Source organism: Acinonyx jubatus, chromosome B4 (genome assembly GCF_027475565.1).
Source record: "Acinonyx jubatus isolate Ajub_Pintada_27869175 chromosome B4, VMU_Ajub_asm_v1.0, whole genome shotgun sequence".
Classification (NCBI taxonomy): Eukaryota; Metazoa; Chordata; class Mammalia; order Carnivora; family Felidae; genus Acinonyx; species Acinonyx jubatus.
In genome coordinates this window covers 15,804,324-15,829,834 of record NC_069387.1, presented here as the reverse complement: position 1 = coordinate 15,829,834, position 25,511 = coordinate 15,804,324, and the positions used below count along the sequence as shown (strand labels likewise).

Sequence of the window (25,511 nt, the reverse complement as noted above, 5' to 3'; positions counted from 1 at the left end):
ATGTGTGGAAGCTCCTGGGATATTCTGCTGTTCTAGAGACAGCAAGGGGAGCATGAAGGTGGCATCCGTCAGTCTCCATCCCTAGAGAATGGTCCTTGAGGCTCCTAGATATGAGTGTTAAAGTAGATGCCTGCCCCCATAGCCCAGTGCTTTCATAGAACAGGTGAGACTCCTTCACTTCAAGTCCAGGGCAGTCAGCTGCCGTGGCGCTGGGTCCTGGGGCGGTGGCAGACGGAGTCCCAGGACACAAGCACTTATTAGAAGGTTCTCAGACTGCTTCAATTTTGTGGGTCTTGGGACGTGAGCCTCACTCACTGTATTTCCAAGTGAGATGTTTGGGGGCTCATCTTTCAACTGTATGTCTTGAAAATTGAAATGCACGCTGTGGGATTCAAACCCTTCACTCCTCAGGGAGAAGCTCTGGGTTTTGAGTTCCCTCCTAGCTGTGGGTCACTGCACTGGCAGTGGTGGGGTTCATGGTAATGCTGTGTCCCAGCCTTTCCTACCTACCTTGATGTGGTTTCCCTCTCCTCGGCTCAATGTGTAGCTGTTGCTCAGCTAGCATTTAGTTTTTTAGGGTTTTTTGGTTTTGTTTTGTTTTTATGAGAGGAAACGGTTGTATATATAGCTGTAGACTCTGCGTCTGTGGGAGGAGGTGAGTTCAGGATCTTTCTACGTCACCGTCTTGAACCAGATCTCTTCTATATTTTAACTCCACCTTCAAAGCTGGCAACGTTGCCTCTCTCTGAACATTTTCCTGTGGTTACTCATATCTCCCTCTGATGCTGACCTCTCTTTCTTCTTGAGAGAGCCTTTGTAGTTTCTGTCTTTCACCAAATATGTCCATTGTATCTAAGTTGTCAAATTTTTTGGCATAAAGTTGTTATTCTGCTTTTATGTCTGTAGGACTGTCAGTCCTGCAGCCTCTGCCATTGGTCTCATGGTGGTAATTTGTATCTTTTTTACCTGAGCAATGCGACAGTGCGTTTGTCAATTTTATTCTTGAAACGAAACAGCTTTTGATTTCATTCTTTCTCTTTTATCAGTTCCTGCTCTTATCTTGTTTCTTTCATGGATGTGTGTCTTGCTCAGGAAACGACTTTGTCTGATACGAATATACCCACTCCAGCTTTGTTTAAATTAGTACTACTGTTATATTTTTTCTTACCTTTTTACTTTTAATTTGTTTACGTATATGAAATGATTATTTTGTAAATAATATGTGATTGGTTCCTGCTTCTTTCTTTCTTAGTTTTTTAAATATTTTTTTATTTTTTTTTTTGTATTTTTTGAAAATTTTACTTAAATCCAAGGTAGTTAACATATAGTGTCATAATGGTTTCAGGAGTAGAATTTAGTGATTCATCATTACATATAACACCCAGTACTCATCCCAACAAGTGCCCTCCTTAATGCCCATCATCCATGTAGCCCATCCCCCGCCCCCCGACACCCTTCCTGCAACCCTCAGTTTGTTCTCTGTATTTAAGAGTCTCTCACAGTTTGCCTGCCTCTCATTTTTATCTTGTTCTCATTCCTTTCCTCTATGTTCATCTATTTTGTTTCATACATTCCGCATATGAGTGAGGTCATATGGTACTTGCCTTTCTCTGACTGGCTTATTTCACTTAGCATAATTCACTCTAGTTCCATCCACGTTGTTGCAAACGGCAAGATTTCATTCTTTTTGATCACTGAATAATATTCCAGTGTGTGTGTGTGTGTGTGTGTGTGTGTGTGTGTATAAACATACCACATCTTCTTTATCCATTCATCAGTCGATGGGCATTTGGGCTCTTTCCATAATTTGGAATATGGTTGTTGCTAGTGGTGCTGTAAACTTTGGGGTGCATGTGCCCCTTCCAATCAGCATTTTTGTATCATTTGTATAAATAGTAGTACAATTGCTGGGTCTGTTTTTAATTTTTTGAGTAACTTCCATATTGTTCTCCAGAGTGGCTGTACCAGTTTGCATTCCCTCCAACAGTGCATTCCCTTTCTCCACATTCTTGCCAACGTCTGTTGCTTCCTGAGTTGTTAATGTTTGCCATTCTGACAGGTGTGAGGTGGTATTTCATCATGGTTTTTAATTTGTATTTCCTTGATGACAAGTGATGTTGAGCATATTTTCATGTGCCTGTTGGCCCTTTGGATGTCTCTTTTGAAAAAGTGTCTGTCTATTCATGTCTTCTGCCCATTTTTTCACTGGATTATTTGTTTTTTGGGTGTTGAGTTTGATAATTTCTTTATAGATTTTGGATACTAACCCTTTATCTGATATGTCATTTGCAAATATCTTCTCCCATTCCATAGACTGCCTTTTAGTTTTGCAGATTATTTCCTTTGCTGTGCAAAAGCCTTTACCTTTATGAGGTCCCAATAGTTCACTTTTGCTTTTGTTTCCCTCACCTCCTGAGGGAAGTCAAATAAGAAGTTGCTGTGGTTGAGGTCAAAGAGGTGTTGCCTGTTTTCTCCTCTAGAATTTTGATGGCTTCCTGCCTTGGGTTTTGGTCTTTCATCCATTTTGAGTTTAATTCTGTATATGCTGTAAGAAAGTGGCCCAAGTTCATTCTTCTGCATGTCACTGTCCTGTTTTCCCAGCACCACTTGCTGAAGAGACTGTCTTTTTTCCATTGGATATTTTTTCCTGCTTTGTTGAAGATTCGTTGGCCATACATTTGTGGGTCCATTTCTGGGTTCTGTATTCCATTCCACTGATCAATGTGTCTGTTTTTGTGCCGATACCATCCTGTCTTGATGATTACAGCTTTGTAATACAGCTTGAAGTCTAGAATTGTGATGTCTCTGGCCTTGGTATTCTTTCTCAATAGGGCTTTGGCAATTCAGGGTCTTTTCTGGTTCCATACAAATTTTAGAATTGTTTGTTCTAGCTCTGTGAGGAATGCTGGTATTATTTTGATAGGGAATGCGTTGAATGTGTGGATTGCTTTGGGTAATATCAACATTGTAACAATATTTGTTCTTTTTATCCACGAGCCTGGAATGTTTTTCCATTTCTTTGTGTCTTCTTCAATTCTTTCATAAGCTTTCTATAGTTTTTAGGGTCCAGATCTTTCACCTCTTTGGTTAGGTTTATTCCTAGCTGTTGAATGATTTTCAGTGCAGTTGTCAATGGGATCGATTCCTTGATTACCCTTTCTGCTGTTTCAATCAATGTATACAAATGCAACTGATTTCTGTACGTTGATTTTTATATACTGTGATGTTACTAAATTCATGTATTAGTTCTAGCAGTTTTTTGGTGGAGTCTTTTAGGTTTTCCACAGAGTATCATGTCGTCTGTGAAGAGTGTTAGTGTGACTTCTTCTTTGCCAATTTGGATACCTTTTATTTGTTTTTGTTGTCTGATTGCTGAGGCTAGGACTTCCCAGTACTTTATTGAACAACTGTGGTGAGAGGGGACATCCCTATCATGTTCCTGACCTTAGGGGTACAGCTCTGTTTATCCTCATTGAGGATGATATTAGCTGTTGGTCTCTAGCTTACCTTATTGTAAGTAGTTGATAATACATACAAATTAACATACAAAATATATGTGTTAATTTGGTTGTTTATGTTAGTCCTGATCAACAGCAGACTATTGGTAGTTAAATGTTTGCAGAGTCAAACGTCCTATGTGGATTTTCAACTGCACACAGGTTGTTTAAAGGTCAACTGTGTACATCTTTTTCTCATCACAGTCTCCTTTCAAGTGATTTATGTCAACCCCCTTTCTGGCCTCTGTCGTCAGGCGTTGATTTCTCCCTATGTTATGAACTCCCCTATAAATTATTGTTATATTGACTTTAAACAGTCAATTATTTATTAAAGAGGCCTAGAAAAATAAGAGAAAGTTTTTTGTATATATTTACATATTTACCATTCCTAGCGCTCTTTGTCACTTTGTACCAATCCAGATTGACTCTGGTTTCCTTTTCCTTCCGCCTGAAGGACCCTAGAATTCCTGGTACTGTGGGTTTGCTGGTATGAAGTCCTTCAGACTTTGAATGTCTGAGAAAGTCCCTATATTTGCCCTCATGTTTTGAAATATTTGCTGACTATAGAATTCTAGGTTGAGAGTCACCCTAAATCATGTTCTTCAGTTTAATGCTACTGTTCCATGCCTTCTGATTTGCATTGTTTCTGACAAGTCTATTGTAATCTTATTTTGTTTCTGTACATGTGTTTCTTTTCTCTACTTTTAAGATTTTTTTTTCTTCATCACCGCTTTAAAGAAATTTTAGTATTGTGGTATTATTATTATTGTTATTTTTTTACATTTCTTGTGCTTTCAGTTTTCTGAGCTTCTTGGATCTATGAGTTTATAGTTCCCATTTGAAAAATTTGCCACCGTAATTTTTTCAAAAAGTTACTGGTCTTTTCTCTCTCTTTTTAAAATTCTTTTAAACATTTTTATTTATTTCTGAAAGACAGAGAGAGACAGAGCATGAGCGGGGGAGGGGCAGAGAGAGAGGGAGACACAGAATCTGAAGCAGGTTCCAGGCTCTGAGCTGTCAGCGCAGAGCCCAACATGAGACTTGAACCCACCAACTATGAGATCGTGACCTGAGCCGAAGTCGGACGCCCCACCGGCTGAGCAACCCAGGCACCCCGTTTCTCTCTAAGATCATAATTTCCCATACATTAGACCAACTCAAAGTTGTCTCATGGCTGAATGATTCTCTGTAACTTTTCAATCTTTTATTTCCTATTATATTTCATTTTCAGTAGTTTCTATTGGTCCGTCTTCAGGTTCACCAATCTTACTATATCTGCCATACATCATGAGAAATTTAATTTTTTTCATTTCATAAATGGCATTTAAATAAAACTTGAAACTCTAACGCATTTAGTTTTTATGGCAGGATAGTAATTTCATACCTAGTGTACTTTTTGTGTTATGTGTGATCTTGATGACTTAAAATACACTTGCGATTCTCACTGATTTAACTAGAAGATTGTGTTTGGCTCCTTCCTTTTTGTTTTCTCTCTCATAGAGCTTTGTGAGACTGCAATTCTTTTATGACTTTGCCTGATAGACCCTGATCGCTGGCCTGTTTTGAATATATTCGAATAACTAAAAGCCATGCCTTGGTGGTAGACAAGCCCCTCCGGACAGGAGGGAATACTTACAGTCTCATGTCTCTGTTGAAGAGCCAGAAATTGAGAGAGCCTTGGGTAGACTACTGAATGTGTCTGTCTGTCTGCCTGCCTGCCTTCCTTCCTTCCTTCCTTCCTTCCTTCCTTTCTTTCCTTTTCTCTTTCTTTCTTTCTTTGCTTCTTTCTTTCTTTTCTTTCTCTCTTTTCTTTTCTTTCTTTCTCTCTCTCTCTCTCTTCCTTCCTTCTTTCTTTCTTTCTTTCTTTCTTTCTTTCTTTCTTTCTTTCTTTCTTTCTTTCTTTCTTTTTCTTTCTCTCAGCTTAACACTGTCTTATAGAAACTCTGGATGTCTTCTGTCATGTGGAGACAGGTAATATTCACTCCAGCCTAGGAAGTGTCACATTTAGACAAAGCTTTGGGGCTAGAGTGTATAGATCTCTCAAGCCACTGGTGTACTAGGAAACATCTTAGGACCCATGGGAGTGAGATAAATCTGTTAAGGTTAGGGGTGCCTGGGTGGCTCAGTTGGTTGAGCGTCCGACTTCGGCTCAGGTCATGATCTCACGGTTTGTGGGTTCGGGTCCCACATCGGGCTCTGTGCTGACAGCTCAGAGCCTGGAGCCTGCTTTGGACTCTGTGTCTCCTATCTCTCTCTCTGCCCCTCCCCTGCTCATGATCTGTCTCTCCCTGTCTCAAAAATGAATAAAAAAAATCTGTTACAGTTGGAAACCTCTATGCAAGTAAAACTATTTTTAACTTCTCCTGTGGTAGCTTTTTGGTTTGCTTCTCCTTTAGTATATAACAGTTTTTCAAGATTTTCAGATTTTCTTAGCTGGGCCAATGGCAGTCAAGGGAAAATATTTTTGATTTTTTAAAAATTTTTCTTAATGTTTATTTCTGAGACAGAGAGAGACAGAGCATGAGTGGGGGAGGGGCAGAGAGAGAGGGGGACACAGAATCCTAAGCAGGCTCCAGGCTCTGAGCTGTCAGCACAGATCCCGACGTGGGACTCGAACTCACAGACTGCGATATCATGACCTGAGCCGAAGCCGGACGCTCAACTGACTGAGCCACCCAGGTGCCCCTATTTTTGATTTATTTTAAAGAGAGAGATACCCATAACATAGGTAACGTTCAAGGGGAGAGGAGTTGTCAGAAGGTTGATGACCTTCTCCACCTGTAACAAATACCTCTTTCAGAGCTAAGCTTTAGGGGGTCTGCATTTTGCTGGATGGGGATGGGGGAGTGATTTCTGACAGGATTTTCCATAGCCCTGTCCATTCTCCACCCACCTATCACACACACTCTATCTCCTTACTGCAGAGCCTTGATCTCAAGTAGCAGGGAAATAATGACTAAGATATTCATTGAAAGAACTTTAAGGGTTTTTTTTTTTCGCTCAAAGGGGTACTTGCATTTTAAATGATAACCCTTAAAGACTAAATAGGCTATTCTAGGATTAAAGGAATTAATACTTAATAATGGAATTTTGGATAGAGGGAGATTTACTGGGGACTGGAATCCTGCAAAACTGTACCGCTGAGCCTATAGATATTTTATGCTAATATACATCTCTCTTAAGTTAGTTTCACCTGTTTTTTTACTATTCAAAGTTAAAATTTAAGATAATTATTTTAAGAAAATTTTGTCTATATATCCCAAGGTATATCAGTCAACTTAGAGTATAAAAAAAGGATAAACCATGTATTTATGGGAAACATCTATAAGATATACTTGTCAGTGAGTTACAGCAAAATGAAATGGCTATAAAATAGGAGTGTGAGTTGGGGTGCAGTCATGGTTTATTTGTAATTCTAGACTTACATGCAAATTACACATTCCTACATCAACATAATAATTCTTTCCAAATTTCCAATTTCCTAGGTTTTTGGAAATGTGTATGATATTTAGTTATTTCTACATTACCTTATTTCAGAAAATATTTAGAGAGCTAAAGTGAGTAGATTGTAATAATGTCCTTTGGGACACTTAATACATTTGTTTAGCAATATGTGAGATCTCTGTTTTCTAATTTCACCAATTTGACTTTTAGGTGTTTAGAGAGTGACTATCTTCCGATTATCAGAAATATACAGAGCTGCCCGTGGAGACGACAAGAAGAAGAATACGAGAATTTTAGGTAAGATGTTTCTTCATCAATATTATGAGATTAAAAAATGTCTTGTATATTTGCTTTGTGAGGGAAATAACGTGTTGTTAGAAAGAAGAGTAGAAAGGGCCAGCTGACCACCAGATTGATTTAATTCTAAGACCCCCCCACCCCGCCCCGAGGCACGTGGCACTCTGCCCCAGTCTCCCTATTTAGTAATTTTAATTCTTTTACTGGAATTAATTAATCACAAAAATCCTGAATTCAGAAAGAAAATTTTGTTGGACTCTTTATGATATTTTAGAAGACATGGCTTCTTTTTTAGAGCATCTGCGTTGGTATGTATTTATTTTGTGTATCTGATTCATATAACCACATATATAACAGGATAGCATTAGTGAATGTTTGGAAAACGTGGGCGGGGGGGCGCCTGGGTGGCTCAGTCGGTTAAGCGTCCGACTTCGGCTCAGGTCATGATCTCACGGTCCGTGAGTTCAAGCCCCACATCAGGCTCGGTGCTGACAGCTCAGAAGCTGGAGCCTGTTTCAGATTCTGTGTCTCCCTCTCTCTCTGACCCTCCCCCGTTCATGCTCTGTCTCTCCCTGTCTCAAAAATAAACGTTAAAAAAAAAAAAGAAAAAAGAAAACGTAGAGGGAAAATGTCTTCCAAGGTGCCATTGCTTCAGAACAAAAACTGCACTCCTTTCTGTGTTTTCCCCTCCAGTTTCCTTGTTAGCTTTTTTTTTTAATTTAATATTTATTCAGTTTTGAGAGACAGAGAGCAAGCGGGGGTGGGTCAGAGAGAGAGACACACACAGAATCCGAAGCAGGCTCAACGCTCTGAGCTGTCAGCATAGAGCCTGAAGCGGGGTTTGAACTCATGAACTGTGAGATTATGACCTGAGCCGAAGTCAGACACCCAACTGACTGAGCCACCCAGGCGCCCCATCCTTGTTAGCTTTTTAACACAAGCAACATTCAGGAGTGTGAGTTGCTCCAGCTAATAACCGAGAGAGGAACTCAAACTGACAAGACCAGGTTATCGGTGGGTGATTATAGAGCTCTCCTGCCCATGGATAACTTGGAGCCACTTAACACAGAAATAAATGGGGTCAAACCACTGTGCTGCTGGGGGCACATGATCCTTACATGGGACCCTTTACTCCCAGTCATATGGCCCACCCCAGCCAGTTGTCTCTGGGCTGGCCTGGTCCTCCTTGCTCTGCCCTTCTTTGCCCGCATTCTGATTCTTTGCTGTGCATGCAACACAGGTTTTCTTTGGTGCCAAGTTATTTTGTCATGTTACAATCCAGAAATATGTCTTTATCTTCACTGGTTCATATTTTCAGACTTGTAGCCTTGAGTCTTTTGAAGGCCTTCTTAAAGAGATTATTTTCCCTGGAGATTCTCTTTTATTTAAAAGTTGGGTTTTTTGTTTTTTTTGTTTGTTTGTTTGTTTTTATTATTTTTATTTATTTTTGAGAGAGGGAGAGAGAGTGTGTGTGTGTGTGTGTGTGTGTGTGTGTGTGTGCGCGCGCGCGCGCAGGAGAAGGGCAGGCAGAGAGAGAGGGAGACACAGAATATGAAGCAGGATCCAGGCTCCGAGCTGTCAGCACAGAGCCCAATGCGGGGCTCAAACCCACGAACCATGAGATCATGACCTGAGCCCAAGTCAGACACTTAACTGACTAAGCCACCCAGGTGCCCCTCCCCAGAGATTCTCTTAAGAAGTTTCTGCTCCTTGGCTTGCTTTCTGTGGGAAGGCAGCTCTCTTTACTTACACAGCCCTGTGGTTCAGCCTGTCCCACCTTCAGTCACTTTATGCCCAGGTCATTGGACCAACTGCCTTTTATTCTGCTGCCAGTCTGAGAGGGGTTGTGGCCAGCTCCACTGCATGAAAGAGTAACTTCCTGATTGTGTTAGAGCTCAGAGTGAGTGAATATTTTCCCTCTGTTGGGTAGACTCCTGGATGTCATTGACTTCCTGTAGGATACCATTAAGCATCTTTCCTAACTGACATTTCAGGGCGAGGGGCTAGATAAAGGGATTCTTCTGTATTTAGTTTCCAGGATATTTTATGCTACATAGTCTGATATAGAATGAACGTGTCCCCTCAAAAGTCATAAATTGAAAGCCTAATTCCCCACGTGATGGTATTTGGAAGTGGAGCCTTTGGGATATGATTAGGTTCTGAGGGTTGAGCCCTCATGAATGGGACTAATGACCTTATAAGAGGTCTCAGCCTGCCCTTATGCCCCTTCCACTATGTGTGGACACGGCAAGAAGATGGCCATCTAAGAACCAGAAAGTGGGCTCTCAATCTGCTGGCACCTTGACCTTGGATTTCCCAGCCTGCAGAACTCTGAAAATACACTTCTGTTATTTATAACACATCCAGCGGATACTGGTCTGCTATGGCAGCTGAAACGGACTAGGACACAGGCTTACTCAAGACTAGACTTGAGAGATTCCCGTGACCAGGAGACCAGATAGAAAGTTAACCTGGACAGTTGTAACTTAAATGATCACAGGGTCAATGAGTGGCAGAAGAGTCTGGTTTAGAGAGACTTTTCTACCTGTGCAGAAGAGACAAAAAAGGAAGAGGGAGATATTGAGGTATTGAGGTATTAAAGATTAGTCCAAAATGGTCAGCTGGAGAGACTGATGAGAAGTGACACCGGTCACAAAGCAGGGGGGAGAGGAACTTCTTCCAGCTGTGACGTTGCCTTCGCTTGAACCTCCCACGGATAATGCAAGGAAAACAAAGTATACTAAACAAAGCGCGCTGTTTGAGGGCACTGGTGAGCTACCAAGGCAGGGAGAATTGTCAGAACTAAAATCCAGAAGAAGAAGGAAGCCAAGGGAGGTGAGCCCTGCGTTTGAGGCCACTTTTCCTCACAAGAAACTTGCTGAATGCAAAAGCGAGAGCATGGCTGACCGGCAGAGAAGCTAGGCCGAGCTTCCGACAATCCATAGAAAAGACCAGTCCTCTAAAGGAGCAAAGCCTGGATTTGAATCATTTCTGCCCTCGATTGGATTTGGATCTACCCTAAGCCCAGATGTCTGATAGAAACCAAAGCAAGTCCTCTCTAGAAGAAGGTAGCCTCATTCTGGGCCTTAAATAATCTGTGCAAATTTTCACACATCTAGCCCAATTAAAAAAGTAATTCTCTTCAAAGGTTTTTTTCTTTTTTTTTTCCTTTTTTCTTGCTTTTTCTTTTTTTTTTTTTTATGCTAAAAATCAAGAGTCTTCCAATCCAAAGCCGCTTGAGAGTCACTGCTGCAAATGATGCCAATAGAAGCTGTGGAAATAGAGGAAATGCAGACAGAATGACCATTTCCCCCTTAGTACCGTCTTAGTATAAAAAGCACATCAGTAACCGTGATGACTCCCCACGGCCCGTCTATCCCTCCAGGACCAATTTACGTAAACAGCTGGGACTATAACACTTACTGTTTGTTGTCATGGGAGACAAGAGTCACAGTGACATTTATTTATCTGCTTGAATATTTATCATATTGTAATGTTCTTTTTACGGGCATATTTATAAACTAAATTATGCACACCCTCAACAGAAGTCTGTGCAATTAAGTAATAATAAGCTGCCCACTCTCCGAAAGTTTTGCTAATACAGCTGGCCAAATCTGGGGAGTTTCGGGCTTATTTGTAAAACCGGTAGTGTAGAAACACCTCCTTTTATTAACGATGGACAATTGCCCATTTGCTTTACGTGAGCATTTTACACCAAATTGAAAAAAAGTGAAATGTGACCCTTAGAAAGGTGATACCGTAATTTTAAAAGGGATTCTAAAAGGTGCATTCAATTATGATGAATATGAGCAAATGAATATATTCTAAATTCACCTCCAGCCTGATTGTTGAAACTCCCAACTGTTGACACGAAGGGGCTGTTGGGAAATCATGGGACTTCTCTGGCCACGTGGTCTAAAAATAAGATAGTTTTTAAGAGTTATTTTCCTTTTCTTTTTCTTTTTTTTTAAGGTTTATTTTATTTTGGGGAAAGGAAGAGAAAGAGAGAGAGAGAACGAGCCAGGGAGGGGCAAAGAGAAAAAAATAGAGAATCTCAAACAGACTCCGCACTGCCAGCACGGAGCCCGACGTGGGGCTCAAACTCACAAACCATGAGATCATGACCTGAGCCAAAATGAAGAGTTGACGCTTAACTGACTGAGCCACCCAGGCATGCCTAAGTGTTATTTTCCTTAAATAAATATGCCACTTACTAGCAGGAGGGATGCATTTTGCTAATCAACTAATATCTGTTTAGGGTTTGCTATCTAAAGCTCAGTAGACCCCCTCAGCCTGGTTCAGTGCAGGGCACAAAGTAGGACCTCAATAAACACATTTCAGATGAATGGACACATGAAAGTGCACAAGAAAACACAAGAAATTGTGGTCAGTTCGGAAAGATAAAAAATAAAAGTAGGAATACTTATGATCAGCATCTAAATGAGTGATTCATACAAATTCCGTAATATATCCATGCACAGTCGGTGTGGATATAATTTCTTGAAACATTTGCAGAAAGAGACAGGACTTGAGCCGTGACTTGGAGGACGAAAGAAAGGGGAGGGGTCCTGAGACCAGGAGTAAACATCAGTCAGTTTCAGGACCAGCTTCACTGGAGCAGAGAATTGTACTAAAGGGGTACTTGGGAGGGACACCCGGGTGGCTCAGTGGGTTAAGCATCCGACTTCAGCTCAGGTCATGATCTCACAGTTTGTGAGTTCAAGCCCCTCATTGAGCTTGCTGCTGTCAGTGCTTCGGATCCTCTGTCCCCCCCTCTCTCTGCCCCTCCCCACCTTCAAAAATAAATACACATTAAAAGAAATCAAAACTAAAGGGTACTTGGGATAAAGGGAAACCTGCAGGTAAACACACACAGCTCTGATGATCTGAGTAGAGCCCACACACTTCCTGTAGACACCCCAGAACCCCGTGGAGGTATCCTTAGCAAGGGTATCACACGCTGAATTTATTATTTTAAGGAAAGAATCTGCTCAGAAAAATGTCATGTGAATTGAAGTCTCAGGAGCGAGCGAATAGACTGAAGGAAGAAAGCCATACCATTGTCAGGGGCTGGCTGTAGGATGATGCACATCTAGAACATCAGTGGTGGTTATAAAACTATCAAGGAAGGGACGCTCGACAGCGGTCTCTTTGGCAGCATGGTGGGCCTTATTTAGCTTTTGTGTCCCCAGTGCCCATCGCAAAGAGGGAACCCAGTAAATGGGTGCAGTAGACATGACAGAAAAATTGGCAGGACTTGCTTGCTTATTGATTCCTGGGTTTCAAATCGAGGAAGCAAAAGACAATTGAAGACAAATGTGAAATGTTGAGACCGTTTGATTTGGATAATAGCCATGCTAGTGCAAAGCAGAAAGATTTCAGAGGGAGATCGCTTTTGAGAAGACAACGCCATAGTGAGCAGGCTGTGTTTGAGCAGACGCTGAGACAGCCAGATGCAGAAGACCTCTCTTCGTGTAAATGTTAAGCGAAATTGGACTCTCCTGAAGAAGAAAGGTCAGTGTAGTGTAAAGCTGGCTCGTGTAAGAAACGTGGCCCTCTCTGGTAGGGAGTAGCAGGATGTATCCGAAGTACCGACAGGAAAAAATCTGCAGCCAAGAATATTCCATCCAGCAGTGCTGTCATTCAGAACGGAAGGAGAGATAAAGAGTTTCCTAGACAAATAAAAGTTAAAGGAATTCATGACCATTAACGAGCCCTACAAGAAATATTAAAGGGGACTCTTTGAGTGGGAAGGAAAGAGGGAAGTAGGAGGCATGAAAACAGTAAGAACAACTGTATCCGTAAAAATCAGTCAAGGGAGGATAAAAGGATGTAAATCTGAACACCCAATACTTAAAATGTGAGGAGAGAGGAGTGAAGGGTGGGTTCAAACATAAGTGACCATCACCTTAATCCAGACTGCTGTGTACGGAACATGTTACACACGAGCCAAATGGTAAGCCCAAATCAAAAATGAGTAACAAATATGCAAAAAATAAAGAGAAAGGAGTACAAGTCTATCACGAAAGAAAGCTAACCATAAAACAAGTAACAGAATGGCAATAAACACATACCTTGTGTTTCAATAATTACCTTGAATGTAAATGCCCCAATCAAGAGGCATAGGGTGACGGAACAGACAGAGAAAGACCCACCTATGTGCTGCCTACAAGAGACTCTTTTCAGACTCATTGCAGACTTGGGGGTTTTATTGCTTGTTTCGTCTTCCCTGTAAGTGTGATTACCGTAAGTCCCCCCACGGCCCTACTGCAGATTTATCCCTCCCTGTCCTCTGGACATCCTCCATTTCAGTTATGAATGGCGTTTCTGTGAGATCCCAGTTGACCCTAAAGAGGGATTTAATAAGCAAGAGTCGAAGGTGTCCTACCTTCTGTTTTTCTCTTGCCATCTCATTTAATTTACATAGAGCTGCACAAAGTTAAGAATGTTGAGCTGTCTGCCTTCTGCTTTTAAGTTTTTAAAATTGTTTTAACATTTATTTATTCATTTACTTACTTATTATTTTTTTAATATGAAATTTATTGTCAAATTGGTTTTCATACAACACCCAGCGCTCATCCCAACAGGTGCCCTCCTCAGTGCCCATCACCCACTTTGCCCCCTCCCACCCGCCATCAACTCTCAGTTTATTCTCAGTTTTTAAGAGTCGCTTATGGTTTGCCTCCCTCCCTCTCTAATTTTTTTTTTCTTCACTTCCCCCATGATCTTCTGTTAAGTTTCTCAGGATCCACATAAGAGTGAAAACATACGGTATCTGTCTTTCTCTTCCTGACTTATTTCACTTAGCATCACACTCTCCAGTTCCATCCACGTGGCTACAAAAGGCCATATTTCATTCCTTCTCATTGCCAAGTAGTATTCCATTGTGTATATAAACCACAATTTCTTTATCCATTCATCAGTTTGTGGACATAATTTGGCTATTGTTGAAAGTACTGCTATAAACATTGGGGTACAAGCGCCCCTGTGCATCAGCACTCCTTTATCCCTTGGGTAAATTCCTAGCAGCGCTATTGCTGGGTCATAGGGTAGATCTATTTTTAATTTTTGAGGAACCCCCACACTGTTTTCCAGAGTGGCTGCACCAGTTTGCATTCCCACCAACAGCGCAAGAGGGTTCCCGTTTCTCCACATCCTTGCCAGCATCTATAGTCTTCTGATTTGTTCATTTTAGACAATCTGACCGGCATGAGGTGGTATCTCAGTGTGGTTTTGATTTGTATTTCCCTGATGAGGAGTGACATTGAGCATCTTTTCATGTGTCTGTTGGCCATCTGGATGTCTTCTTTAGAGAAGTGTCTATTCATGTCTTCTGCCCATTTCTTCCCTGGATTATTTTTTTTTCGGGTGTGGAGTTTGGTGAGTTCTTTATAGATTTTGGATAGTAGCCCTTTGTCCAATATGTCATTTGCAAATATCTTTTCCCATTCCGTCGGTTGCCTTTTAGTTTTGTTGATTGCTTCCTTTGCGGTGCAGAAGCTTTTTATTTTCATGAGGTCTCAATAGTTCATTTTTGCTTTTAATTCCCTTGCCTTTGGAGATGTATCAAGTAAGAAATTGCTGTGACTGAGGTCAGAGAGGTTTCTTCCTGCTTTCTCCTGTAGGGTTTTGATGGTTTCCTGTCTCACATTCAGGTCCTTCATTCATTTTGAGTTTATTTTTGTGAATGGTGTAAGAAAGTAGTCTAGTTTCATCCTTCTGCATGTTGCTGTCCAGTTTTCCCAGCACCATTTGTTAAAGAGACTGTCTTTTTCCATTGGATATTCTTTCCTGCTTTGTCAAAGATTAGTTGGCCATGCCTTTGTGGGTCCAATTCTGGAGTCTCTATTCTATTCCATTGGTCTATGTGTCTGTTTTTGTGCCAATACCATGCTGTCTTGATGAAACAGCTTTGTAGTAGAGGCTAAAGTCTGGGACTGTGATGCCTCCTGCTTTGGTTTATTTTTCAATATTACTTTGGCTATTCGGGGTCTTTTGTGGTTCCATACAAATTTTAGGATTGCTTGTTCTAGCTTTGAGAAGAATGCTGGTGCAATTTTGATTGGGATTGCATTGAATGTGTAGACTGCTTTGGGTAGTATTGACATTTTAACTATTCTTCCAATTCATGAACACGGAATGTTTTCCCATTTCTTTGTGTCTTCTTCAATTTCCTTGATAAGCTTTCTATAGTTTTCAGCGTAAAGATCTTTTACATCTTTGGTTAGGTTTATTCCTAGGTATTTTATGCTTCTTGGTGCAATTGTGAATGGGATCAATTTCTTTATTTGTCTTTCTGTTGCTTCATTATCAGTGTATAAGAATGCAACTGATTTCTGTACGTTGCTTTTGTATCCTGCAACTTTGCTGAATTCATGTATCAGTTCTAGCAGACTTTTGGTGGAGTCTATTGGGTTTTTCGTGTATAGTATCGTGTCATCTGCCAAAAGTAAAAGCTTGACTTCATCTTTGCCAATTTTGATGCCTTTGATTTCCTTTTGTTGTCTGATTGCTGATGCTAGAACTTCCAGCACATTTATTTATTTTTGAGAGACAGAGACAGAGCATGAGCAGGGGAGGAGCAGAGAGAGAGAGGGAGACACAGAATCTGAAGCAGGATCCAGGCTCGGGGCTGTCAGCACAGAGCCTGATGCGAGCCTCGAACTCAAAAGCCACAAGACCTGACCTGAGCTTAAGTCGGACGCTTAACTGGCTGAGCCACCCAGGCGCCCCTGCTTTCTGCTCTTAAAATCAATGGAGTCTCCTATGACCCACCGCAGTTCCCCCACCCCCCGCCCCAAGCAGGAGCTGATAACACATATAATAGATTTGCAGAAAATCGAACCTGGGTTTCAGTTTGAGGAATTATTACTCTTTGCATTCTCTCCCTCATATTTTTAGAAACTGATGGATGGATAATCATCTGCTTCAGCAGGATACTCAGATTATTTGAGAATCATACTGTTATGCCCAGAATTCGTGATCCCCAAAGACCACCAGGGAGCCGAGTCCGATGCAAAAGCAAAAGAGCCTTTATTCGAGCTAGCTCGAGCTCAATCCCCTACCTGCGCCGACGCAGCGGTGAGATACCAGGGAGAGAGAGCGAGTTTCAAAAGCACAAAGGTTTTACAGGGGTCTAGGGGCAGCCGGATTGGCTGGGGAAGGGGCGTGGCCTCGACCGATTGGCTGGGGAAGGGTCAGAGTCCTGTTACGCAGGTCGCTGGGCTGTTTTGATCAGGAAGTTTGAATGGGTGAGAGGGAGGTTACTCAAGGCGAGGAGGCGTGGTCTAGGTGAAGGACACAGAACAAGATGGAGTCGGCCGGTGTAGGCCCGCCCTTTCAATACCAAGGTCCTCAAATTTAAATTAAACATGATATGAAGTGCTCCCTACATTTCTTTCTCCAGTTCCTCTAGGTGACCCTTGAAAACTCCTTTGCAAAGCTCTGGGAACTTCTGGTAAGCAGGTTTGTTCCCAGCAGAAGATCTCTGAGCTTCAATAATTAGTCTTGGATTCCCTAGGAACTTGCATGGTAATTACCGAATTAGCTTTCATGAATTGTCTTCTTACTTAAAAGAACTGTATTCATTTGTGTAATCAATTATGGAAAACTAATAGGTACGCAAAGGAACAGGGCTCGATTTTCACTTGACTATCCTTTTTACCCCCACAAACACTCATGGTGTCATTTACTATTATTTTGTTTTCGGTTTCTTCTGGATCCTGTAATACCCTTTGATTTCTTTAAACGTCCCTGGGTTTCATGGCTGTGAGTTTGCAGCCACAATGACTGAACGTTATCAGTCACATGTTTGCTGAAAACTCAGTGGCAGAGAACAGTGCTATTACGTAAATGCACACGGTTTTTTGAAGACTCATGCCAACGAGATACCTTTCAGATGACTTGTAAAACAGGTATTTTTGTACCTGATTACTTTGTTACAGAGATCTGTCACGTGGTAGCAATTTTATTAAAAATGGAATTATCCACTCCGGTTTGATTAGATTAAATTTTCTTGAAAGTTACTGCTTTGCTTTCCTTGTGCAGGATTTATAAGAAAAGGTTGCAATGTTGTATCGGTAGATTGATTGAGTTTTATAAAACATCAACCAGTGTGCTGCTTTTCCTTAGAAAAGTTCCTTGGAAAAACTGGAGCAACGCTGTTAATTTACATACTTTATATCACAAATGTTAATATTTTCTTAGTACATGACAATTACGTGACCAAAACAGTGTCGTTTAAGGAGTTAGCTCTGTGAAAGGACAGAAATTCTGTGGATAAACAGACAGATAAGCTCATCAATGTGTTTCGAGAAATCATAGAACTGAGCAACCAGACTTCGTTTAACCAACGAAGCTTCCAGCCAGTTTCTGAAATATTCCTCCAAAAGCATGCTTATGGTTTGATTTTGGTTAGTATTTCATGAGAGCTTACACTTTTTTTCCCCCCATTTAATTAACATTTACTGAACATTATTATGTCCCAGGCATTTTGTTTTGTAGCACAGATTTCTTGGAGAGAAGCAGGAATCATCTCTGGTAGGGGGTGCTTTTGATTATACAAGACCATGTTCATTTTTCCAAGCCACCGTTCCCCTCGTCCTCATACCCCTTAAATGTGTGCTGTTTATGATTCATACAGGGTGACTGTGATGACAGCTCAAAGAAACACACATTTTACTTTTTTTTCAATGTAAGAAGATGTGTGCACTTTGTGAGAGGTGTTTTGGGTCAGTTGTCAGATTGAAAAAGCTCCGTTTCCTCGTTCCCTCTGCATCGGGAACATTTTTCTCTGTTAATATCCTGTCACATCATCTTCTATTTGTCACACCATACAGCATGCCCGTGCATTTAGAGAAGCCACAAAAACCACACTGTGTCATTACACCTGCCGTATTTAATAATAGCGACTGGCTCTTGTGCATTTAGGGAGTCCTTCCTGTCTTAGTTTTCAGAATATAAAGTTTGCTGTGAAAATGCATCAGACCCACATGAGGTTTACTCATCTTTTAAATTTCACTTGGAAATTTATCTCTCAAGTTGTACTCAGTATTAAGTATATTGCTTTATGAAGCTGTGTCAGATAAGCCTCCTTTCAGGCTGCCTAGCCTTTCAAACCCTGCTTACACTGCTCGCAGTGTCCTCATTGGTCCCTTACTTTGTTCTAACCCTGGTACCGATGTCCCAGTGTACAGACATTTCTCCAGTGTCTCAACATTGCTCCTTGACTCTGAGTTCAAGTTTCTCTTGGTTCCCTGTCATTTATTTTGATAATCATACTCTTTTATACTTTATTTTATCTCGGTTTAGTTCTTATATCCTACTCAAATGCATGGGCTGATCTTTCATAAGCATCAAAGTATTAGTGCACACGTGTTAGCTAATAAGAGAAAAACTCAATCATCTGAGTTGCTGGTTGAATTTCGTCTTCATTTACTCTCTTCCTTAGCCTGAAACTTGTATTGATTCCATATTGAACAGTGGATCACACAGCCTGTTGGATTTGTCGATGCCTGCCAGGTTGTGAAGCACCATTTTGAGAGGGTTGGGGTAGAGCTAGGATGAATTTTCCGCACAATGGCAAAGTAGGTGAAGCATTCTTTCATTGTACATTTCATATCTATTTCCAAATGATTGAGCCTCCACTTTGTCTCAGCTGCCTGGGTTTTCCCCACTTCCCTTTTTTTGGATACTTTGTAAAGCTTCTTCTTTTGCTTCTCTGTCTCTCTCTCTCTCTTTTTTTAATGTTTATTTATTTTTGACAGAGAGAGACAGAGCGCTAGCGGGGGGAGGGGCAGAAAAGGAGGGAGGCACAGAATTTGGAGCAGACCCCAGGCTCTGAGCCATCGTCACAGAGCTGGTTGTGGGTCTTAAACTCACAAGCCGTGAAATCATGACCTGAACCGAAGTTGATGCTTAACCAACTGAGCCACCCAGGTGCCCCTTTTTGCTTCTCTTATTTCTCCATCCAGTGCCTCAGGGATTCAGAGGCACTGTGCAGTGGCACGTTTCCATGTTTCCAAATGTTTTCTCCTTTATCCTTCCTTAAAACTCCAGTTTCTCTTGGAGAGATCTCCACTGAAATGTCATGTACTAATTCATGTTAAGATGTGAATGATCAGTGGATGGGCTTTTCTGAACCCCATTCCCTCTGTCCTGTATCCAACTGGATTCATTAAGGGTGATCACTGATGTCTCATTCTCTAATTCCAAATGTATAGGCCATTGCATCTTCCTCATTTTGCAAGAGAGCCAGGGATTTGGAGAAAAAATTCCTCTGTGTGATTAGTGTCATGAATTAATCTGAACCAGGGGTAACTATCAATACCCCCATCTACTTTTCAGTATGATGCCAGCCTGATAATCACACGGACTAAGAGCAGATGCCCTCTGGGTTTCTGGAATTTTTCCCAGTGCTCTGGGCAGCTAGTTCAATCTCATGGACAGCTCTATTTTAATTTACATACAGGCATGTTGCTAAAAAGAAGTACTATCTGTTTGAAGCCCTTCATTCTTCTGATCTGTCGGGGCTGAAATGGAATGCTTTAATGCCTTTAGAAACCCTGTAAATCACTGGAATTCTTAGATCATTGTGTTTTTAATGATACAAACTATTCCTTTCGTTTGAGACATAGATTCATCATGGGCCAGTTGATTCTAAAATGACAGTATTTTAGCATGGCATCCCAATTTTCTTTTTCACTTCCGTTCTTACACCAAAACTTTCTCCTCCAAAAGGCATTTTCCATTCCCATTTTGCTCGATCTCTCACTTCTTATCAACATTCTGAAATTTTAGACCATTCCTTATGCCTTGGAAGATTCTCATGCTTGGTTTCCGTGTCACTCGTCCTTCATCCTCTCCCTATCAGTCCACCCTTTTCGGAATCTCTCTCTAAGAACGTGGGAGTCCTTGCTGGCGCATGGCAGGCACTCCAGGACTGGCTGTGGTTGGGTGCGATCTGTTCGCCTCATAGTTGCCTCTCCTGTGGACCATTGCAGTGACCTGCACCCTGGTCCTCATCCACCTTGCTGGTATCCTTCCCATCCATTCTCTGTGCAATGGCCAGATGGATTCTTCTGAATGGAAATTAGACGATGGTCCATGGTCACAACTGGCTTCTGCCACTCCCACCACTGCCCCAAACAATTTGGAATCTGCTGGTGGCTTTTTTTATTTTATTGCTTTCAAAACAAACACTGAACGAACTCCCTCAAGGCCCTGTGCTGTGGGCCACTACCCACTTCTCCAGCCTCACTGCACGCCACACCTTTATTGTTCCACTTTCGTTGGTCTTTTTCTTCAGCAAATGTACTCTGTGTGTTCCAGCCATGGAGCCTTTATGGAGCGCCCTCCCTTCTGCCTCCCTGACCTCCCTGAGTGAATATGTGCTCATCTTTCAGATCCCAAATCAGTCATCCCTTCTTCAAGAAGGCCTTCCCTGAACAGCCTGATTAGGTCAGTGCTGCTGTCCGGTAATTAATTTCTCCTTCAAGACACTGATCGCTAGTATGAATTTCCATTTTGTGTGGGTGATTACTTAATAGACCTGGCTAATCTGTCATCATGTATTTTATAACGTGCAAAATAATGATCAGAGCATATTTTCATCGGGAGGAACCAAGAGTCTTTCTAGATGGTTCTAAAAATGGGTCAGGAACTAGGGGTTGGGAAGCACAGCCTGGTTTCTGAGCTCGAAAGCCCGGGCTCAGCCTTAGGTTGGCCCCACACATCTTATCATTGACCTTTCCTGTTTGTTTTCCATAGTCTTTCATTTCATTTTCACTTTGGTCTCCCCTATAAATGGCTGAGTCCCCACTGGAATATCTTTTTTTTTTAGTTTATTTTTATTTATTTTGAGAGAGAGAGAGAGAGAGAAAGCAAGGGAGGAGCAGAGAGAGAGGGAGACAGAACACCAAACAGGCTCCACGCTGTCAGCACAGAGCCCGGTGCGGGGCTTGGAGTCAAAAACTGTGAGATCATGACCTGAGCTGAAACCAAGAGTCCTACCCTTAACTCACTGAGCTACCCAGGCGCCCCGCCCCCGCCTGGCACCTTGAAGAAAATCTTGAAGGCACCTTTCACAGGAGGCCTTTGAGTAATTTATTTGTGACATCATCACTAACACTCTCTGGCTAAGCCACTTCTCCTGGGCAGTCTCTTGATTGGTAAGAAATAATACCTTCCTCAGGGAGTTTTTATGAATATTGCATATGTAAAACATTTAATACAGAGTTTGTTATATGTTAAAGTTTCAATACATGAGAGCTATTACTGTTTTCAGTTTAACATCATCTTTCTAGCTTACAATTAATATTTCACTATAAATAGTTTAAACTTTTGTCATTTGTCGTAAATATAGCACGTCTATGAGTTGCAATAAAGCTCTGATAGTTTCACTTCCGACCCTCTGCCTAGGGAAACATGTAAACATTTCTAAGCCTCAGTTTTGCTTTTGTGATGCATTTCATGCGGATTATCCCATGCCGTTTGATAAGGGCCAGCATTTCCTATTTAGTTTGTTCTATTTCAATGTTCTTTCATCTTTTCATTGATGGAAAGTAGGTCACACAGAGCAGGAAATACTAAGCTTCAACTTTCTAGGTTATAATCTTTCTGTGCATTATTTGCAATAGAAAAGGATGGACTTTTGTAGGCACAGCCTATGGCTTGCCTCCCTCTCTTTGGTAATGTGGTAGCATCCTCTCATGTCTAACCAGGAATGACTCTGAGTTGCCTGAAAATGAATCAGCCTGATGACAGGCAGAGCAAAGAGTTCCACATTCTGCCCTTTCTCCAGATGATTTAGCCCCCCATTGGGCCAGAATAAGGGCTGTCGAGCTCATAGTAGGACTGGAGGATTTTATCTGTTGTATGACGCCTGGGGGCAGAGATTAAAAGTCAGGATGTGGAGGAAAGCCAGAAACAGCAAGAAAAGAAGTATAGAGTTCCCAGAGGCCAGGCAGAAACAGAAGCTGAGTTTGGGGCTGAAGCCAAAAGAGCAGAAAATAGTAGATTGCACAGGGAGCCACGAGTGCCGTCCTGGATGGGCGCCTGCGATGTGGGTTGTTGGCCTTTGGTGGCTTTCGAGGAGCACTTAGGGCTCATTTGTGCACTTGAATCAGGCTCATTAAATGGCTGTGGGCTGAACCAGCCTCTTACCTGTCCTTCTAACAATCCAGGACTGGAGACTCCCATCCTTAGCCCAGAAGGAGCCCTTTGTGGTACGCGTGCGTCACTTTTCACTGAATCATACAATTAGGTTTTGGCTTAGTAAGTTAAAAAGTATGAAATAATGAGACCTTTTTAGGAAAGAAAGTGGTATAAACCGAATATACTGAACACACTTCCTCAGGAGATGCTTCACAGAATAACATGTTAGTGCACTTATGCGTAAGATTGAGTCCCATTATCATGATACAACTCTGTTTTCACAGGGTTCAGAAAATTAATTCAGGATCTTAAATATGTTGCCAGACAATATCTGAAACAAACAAAAAGGTTTCTTACTCTCCCTTTTTCTCCCCTTCAAAATATCTGACCAAGTGGCAGTATAAATTCTGTCAATAAAGGTTTCGTATAAATGAGTCCTTGACATTCTCTTCACGCATGGCACATGAAGGGCAGTGACCTGGATTTTTTTCTGTCTTTTTTTTTTAGTTTTTGGTCTGTAGAGTAAAATATATTCAGAAATCTGAACATTCATCTTAGCAGTTGATTTCGTATTTTTAGAACTTGTGTTTTCCACACTTACGTAATTCGCAATTGACTTTAAACCTAATAATTTTAAAAAGGCAGGGGACAGTCATGTGACCCGGAGCAGAAGCAGGGGCCAGGAAGGGGGCAGTCAGGCCACAGCTTTGCCCTCATGCAGAAGGGCATCTGAAGCCAGCCAGGTGCTTGAATGTCTCTCCTCCTTTCAGAGACTTCTCAGCCCTGCTTTTTCACAATCTAACTTCTAGATTTATTCCTCCAGTTCTCCCGCGGCAGCGTGATTCCATTTCCCCTTAATGAGCCAGCCTTAGTATGAATAGAACCGATCAAAGGTCACCACTTTGTTATGAAAAGGCCAGTGCCCTCCCTGAGTCAGGGAAGCCACGCCCCTTCTCCCGGTGGCCTGTGTCAGAAACCCTTGACACTTGTCCTTCAGTCCGTTTCCAGGCAACCACAAAACTGTAACAACTCTACATCCCAAGTGTGTTTCAAACTGCTCTGCTTTCCTCTGTTCTCTATCCGTACTCTGATCTGAGTCACTGAGATGGTTACTTTTCTGTGTCCCCTCGCCTCGGCTTTAGTGTCCAGCTCCTTCATCAAATGCTAATCTCGGTGTTTCTGTGAAGGTACTTTATCCGTGGGGTTGACATCTACCATCAGTTGACTTTAGGTAAAGGAGATTACCCACCATCAGGTGGGCAGACCTGACTCAATCAGTTGATATCCTTAAGGGCAAAAACAGGTTTCCCAGAAAAGAAATTCTGCTTCAAGACTGCAACATCAACTCTTGCCTGAATGGCTAGCCTGGCTCCTGCCCTACAGATTTTTCAACTGGCCAGCCCCACAATTGTGTGGGCCAATCCCTGAAAATAAGCTTCTTTAGATAGATACATAGATAGATAGATAGCTACATCCATCCATACATACACTGATAGACTACTGCTTCTGTTTCTTGGGAGAGCCCTAACTGATATAGCTGCTCTAATTATCTTTTAACTATTGCCTAGTTGTCTCTCAACTGGTGTTCTGGTTATCTGTTGTTGCTCTAGAATTTGTTGGATCGTCCCAGTGGCTGGAAACAATGACTTTGTAGCCTCTCCCGTATCTTCTAGTGTCACTGTCTTACCCAAGGCCCAAGCACCTTGCCCTTTCCTGTAGAAAAAAGCCAAATTGTTTACCTTGCCTTGCTGCTAAGATTTTTCATGATATAGTTCTGCAGTGTTCCCCACCTAGTACCGTGTCTCCCCAGCCAGATGGAATTTCTTGCAGCCTTTTCTATGTTCTATGCTCTTTCTCTCCTCTGGGCTCTCACACTCCCCGTTTGCGCTTTCCCAAACAGCCTTGGCCCCTCCATTTCTTTCTCTTGCCTTGCCGACTTCTGCTTATCTTTTGGCTTTTCACTTAAGCCTTGCTTCTTCAGGAGTGCTGAGCCCTGGCACCCCGGGTTGGGATTGGATACCTTCCTATGGGCTCCTGTTCAAGGGCTGGCTCAGGTCCTTGGGTTTGTGAGCATATGGAATCAGACTCCATTAAACTCGCTTTTACTTTGTGTTATTATTGAACCAGCAAAACATCAACACAAGATTAAGGATTCAAGTAAGTGGATTATTTATTCCGCTCAGAGCAGCACCGAAAGTTTCTGTGGTTTATGTAGCCCTTGGGGGGTGAAGAAGGAGCCCAGACCTTAGTTGGTGCACTCCGTACGTCGCAGTGACATCATGTCAGTCTCAAAGGTCTGCCCTGTTGTCACAAAAGGAAGTTCCCACTGGGCTGCAGTGTTACCCTTCCAGGCTCTTCTGCATCAGGGGTATGCAGCCGGCCTGGCATGGCCTAGCCCAGCTCCTCACCTCTGCTCCCCCACCACGGTGTAGGGCCGATGGCGTGTTCTAATTGTCTGCCATCGTCTCTCTCCCATCGGACCGCATGCTCTCCTTTGGCATTCATTCTTTTTTAAAAAATTATATCCTGGGATGCCTGGGTGGCTCACCGGTTAAGCATCTGACTCTTGGTTTTGGCTCAGGTCATGATCTCACGGTTGGTGAGTTTGAGCCCTGCATCAGGCTCAGTGCTGACAGCATGGAGCCTTCTCGGGATTCTCTCTCTCTCTCTCTCTCTCTCTCTCTTTCAAAATAAATAAATAAACTTAAAAATTTTTTTAAATGATATCCCTGGTACAGAGAATAGTACTGTGAGCTTCATTTGCTCACTAAATATACACACAAATGAGTGAATAATTGAGTTTACCCTGAATACTGTCCCATGTCACTAAACTTGATTCGTGACTCTACTCTCTTAGTGCTCACTGTTCATAGTTGTTCTTCTCAGTGTCAGACCCTATCTTTGGGTTAGGAGCTCTGCCTTCACCCCCAGCCCCGAGAAAACTCCTGCCTGGACAAGAATCTTCAGCCTTGGCCTTGACTCTGTAAATAAATGCCAGTTCCCACCTCTCAGCCTTTTAACCTGTATCCGTCTGGTTTGGCCCCGAAGGGATGGATTTGGATACTGTTTTACTCTCTTATGCATGTAATCATGAAGATTCAGCAGTTTGCATACTTAATC

At 42.0% G+C, this 25,511-nt stretch overlaps 1 protein-coding gene across 1 annotated transcript in view; it reads left to right on the top strand.

Annotated features, from left to right (window-relative positions):
* The window catches only part of ST8SIA6 (ST8 alpha-N-acetyl-neuraminide alpha-2,8-sialyltransferase 6), a 149,352-nt gene that overhangs the window by 99,096 nt on the left and 24,745 nt on the right, over nt 1-25,511 (top strand). The window contains exon 4 of the mRNA XM_027073539.2: nt 7,152-7,238. Coding sequence (XP_026929340.1) covers nt 7,152-7,238 — 87 coding nt within the window. The remainder of the gene's footprint in view (nt 1-7,151; nt 7,239-25,511) is intronic.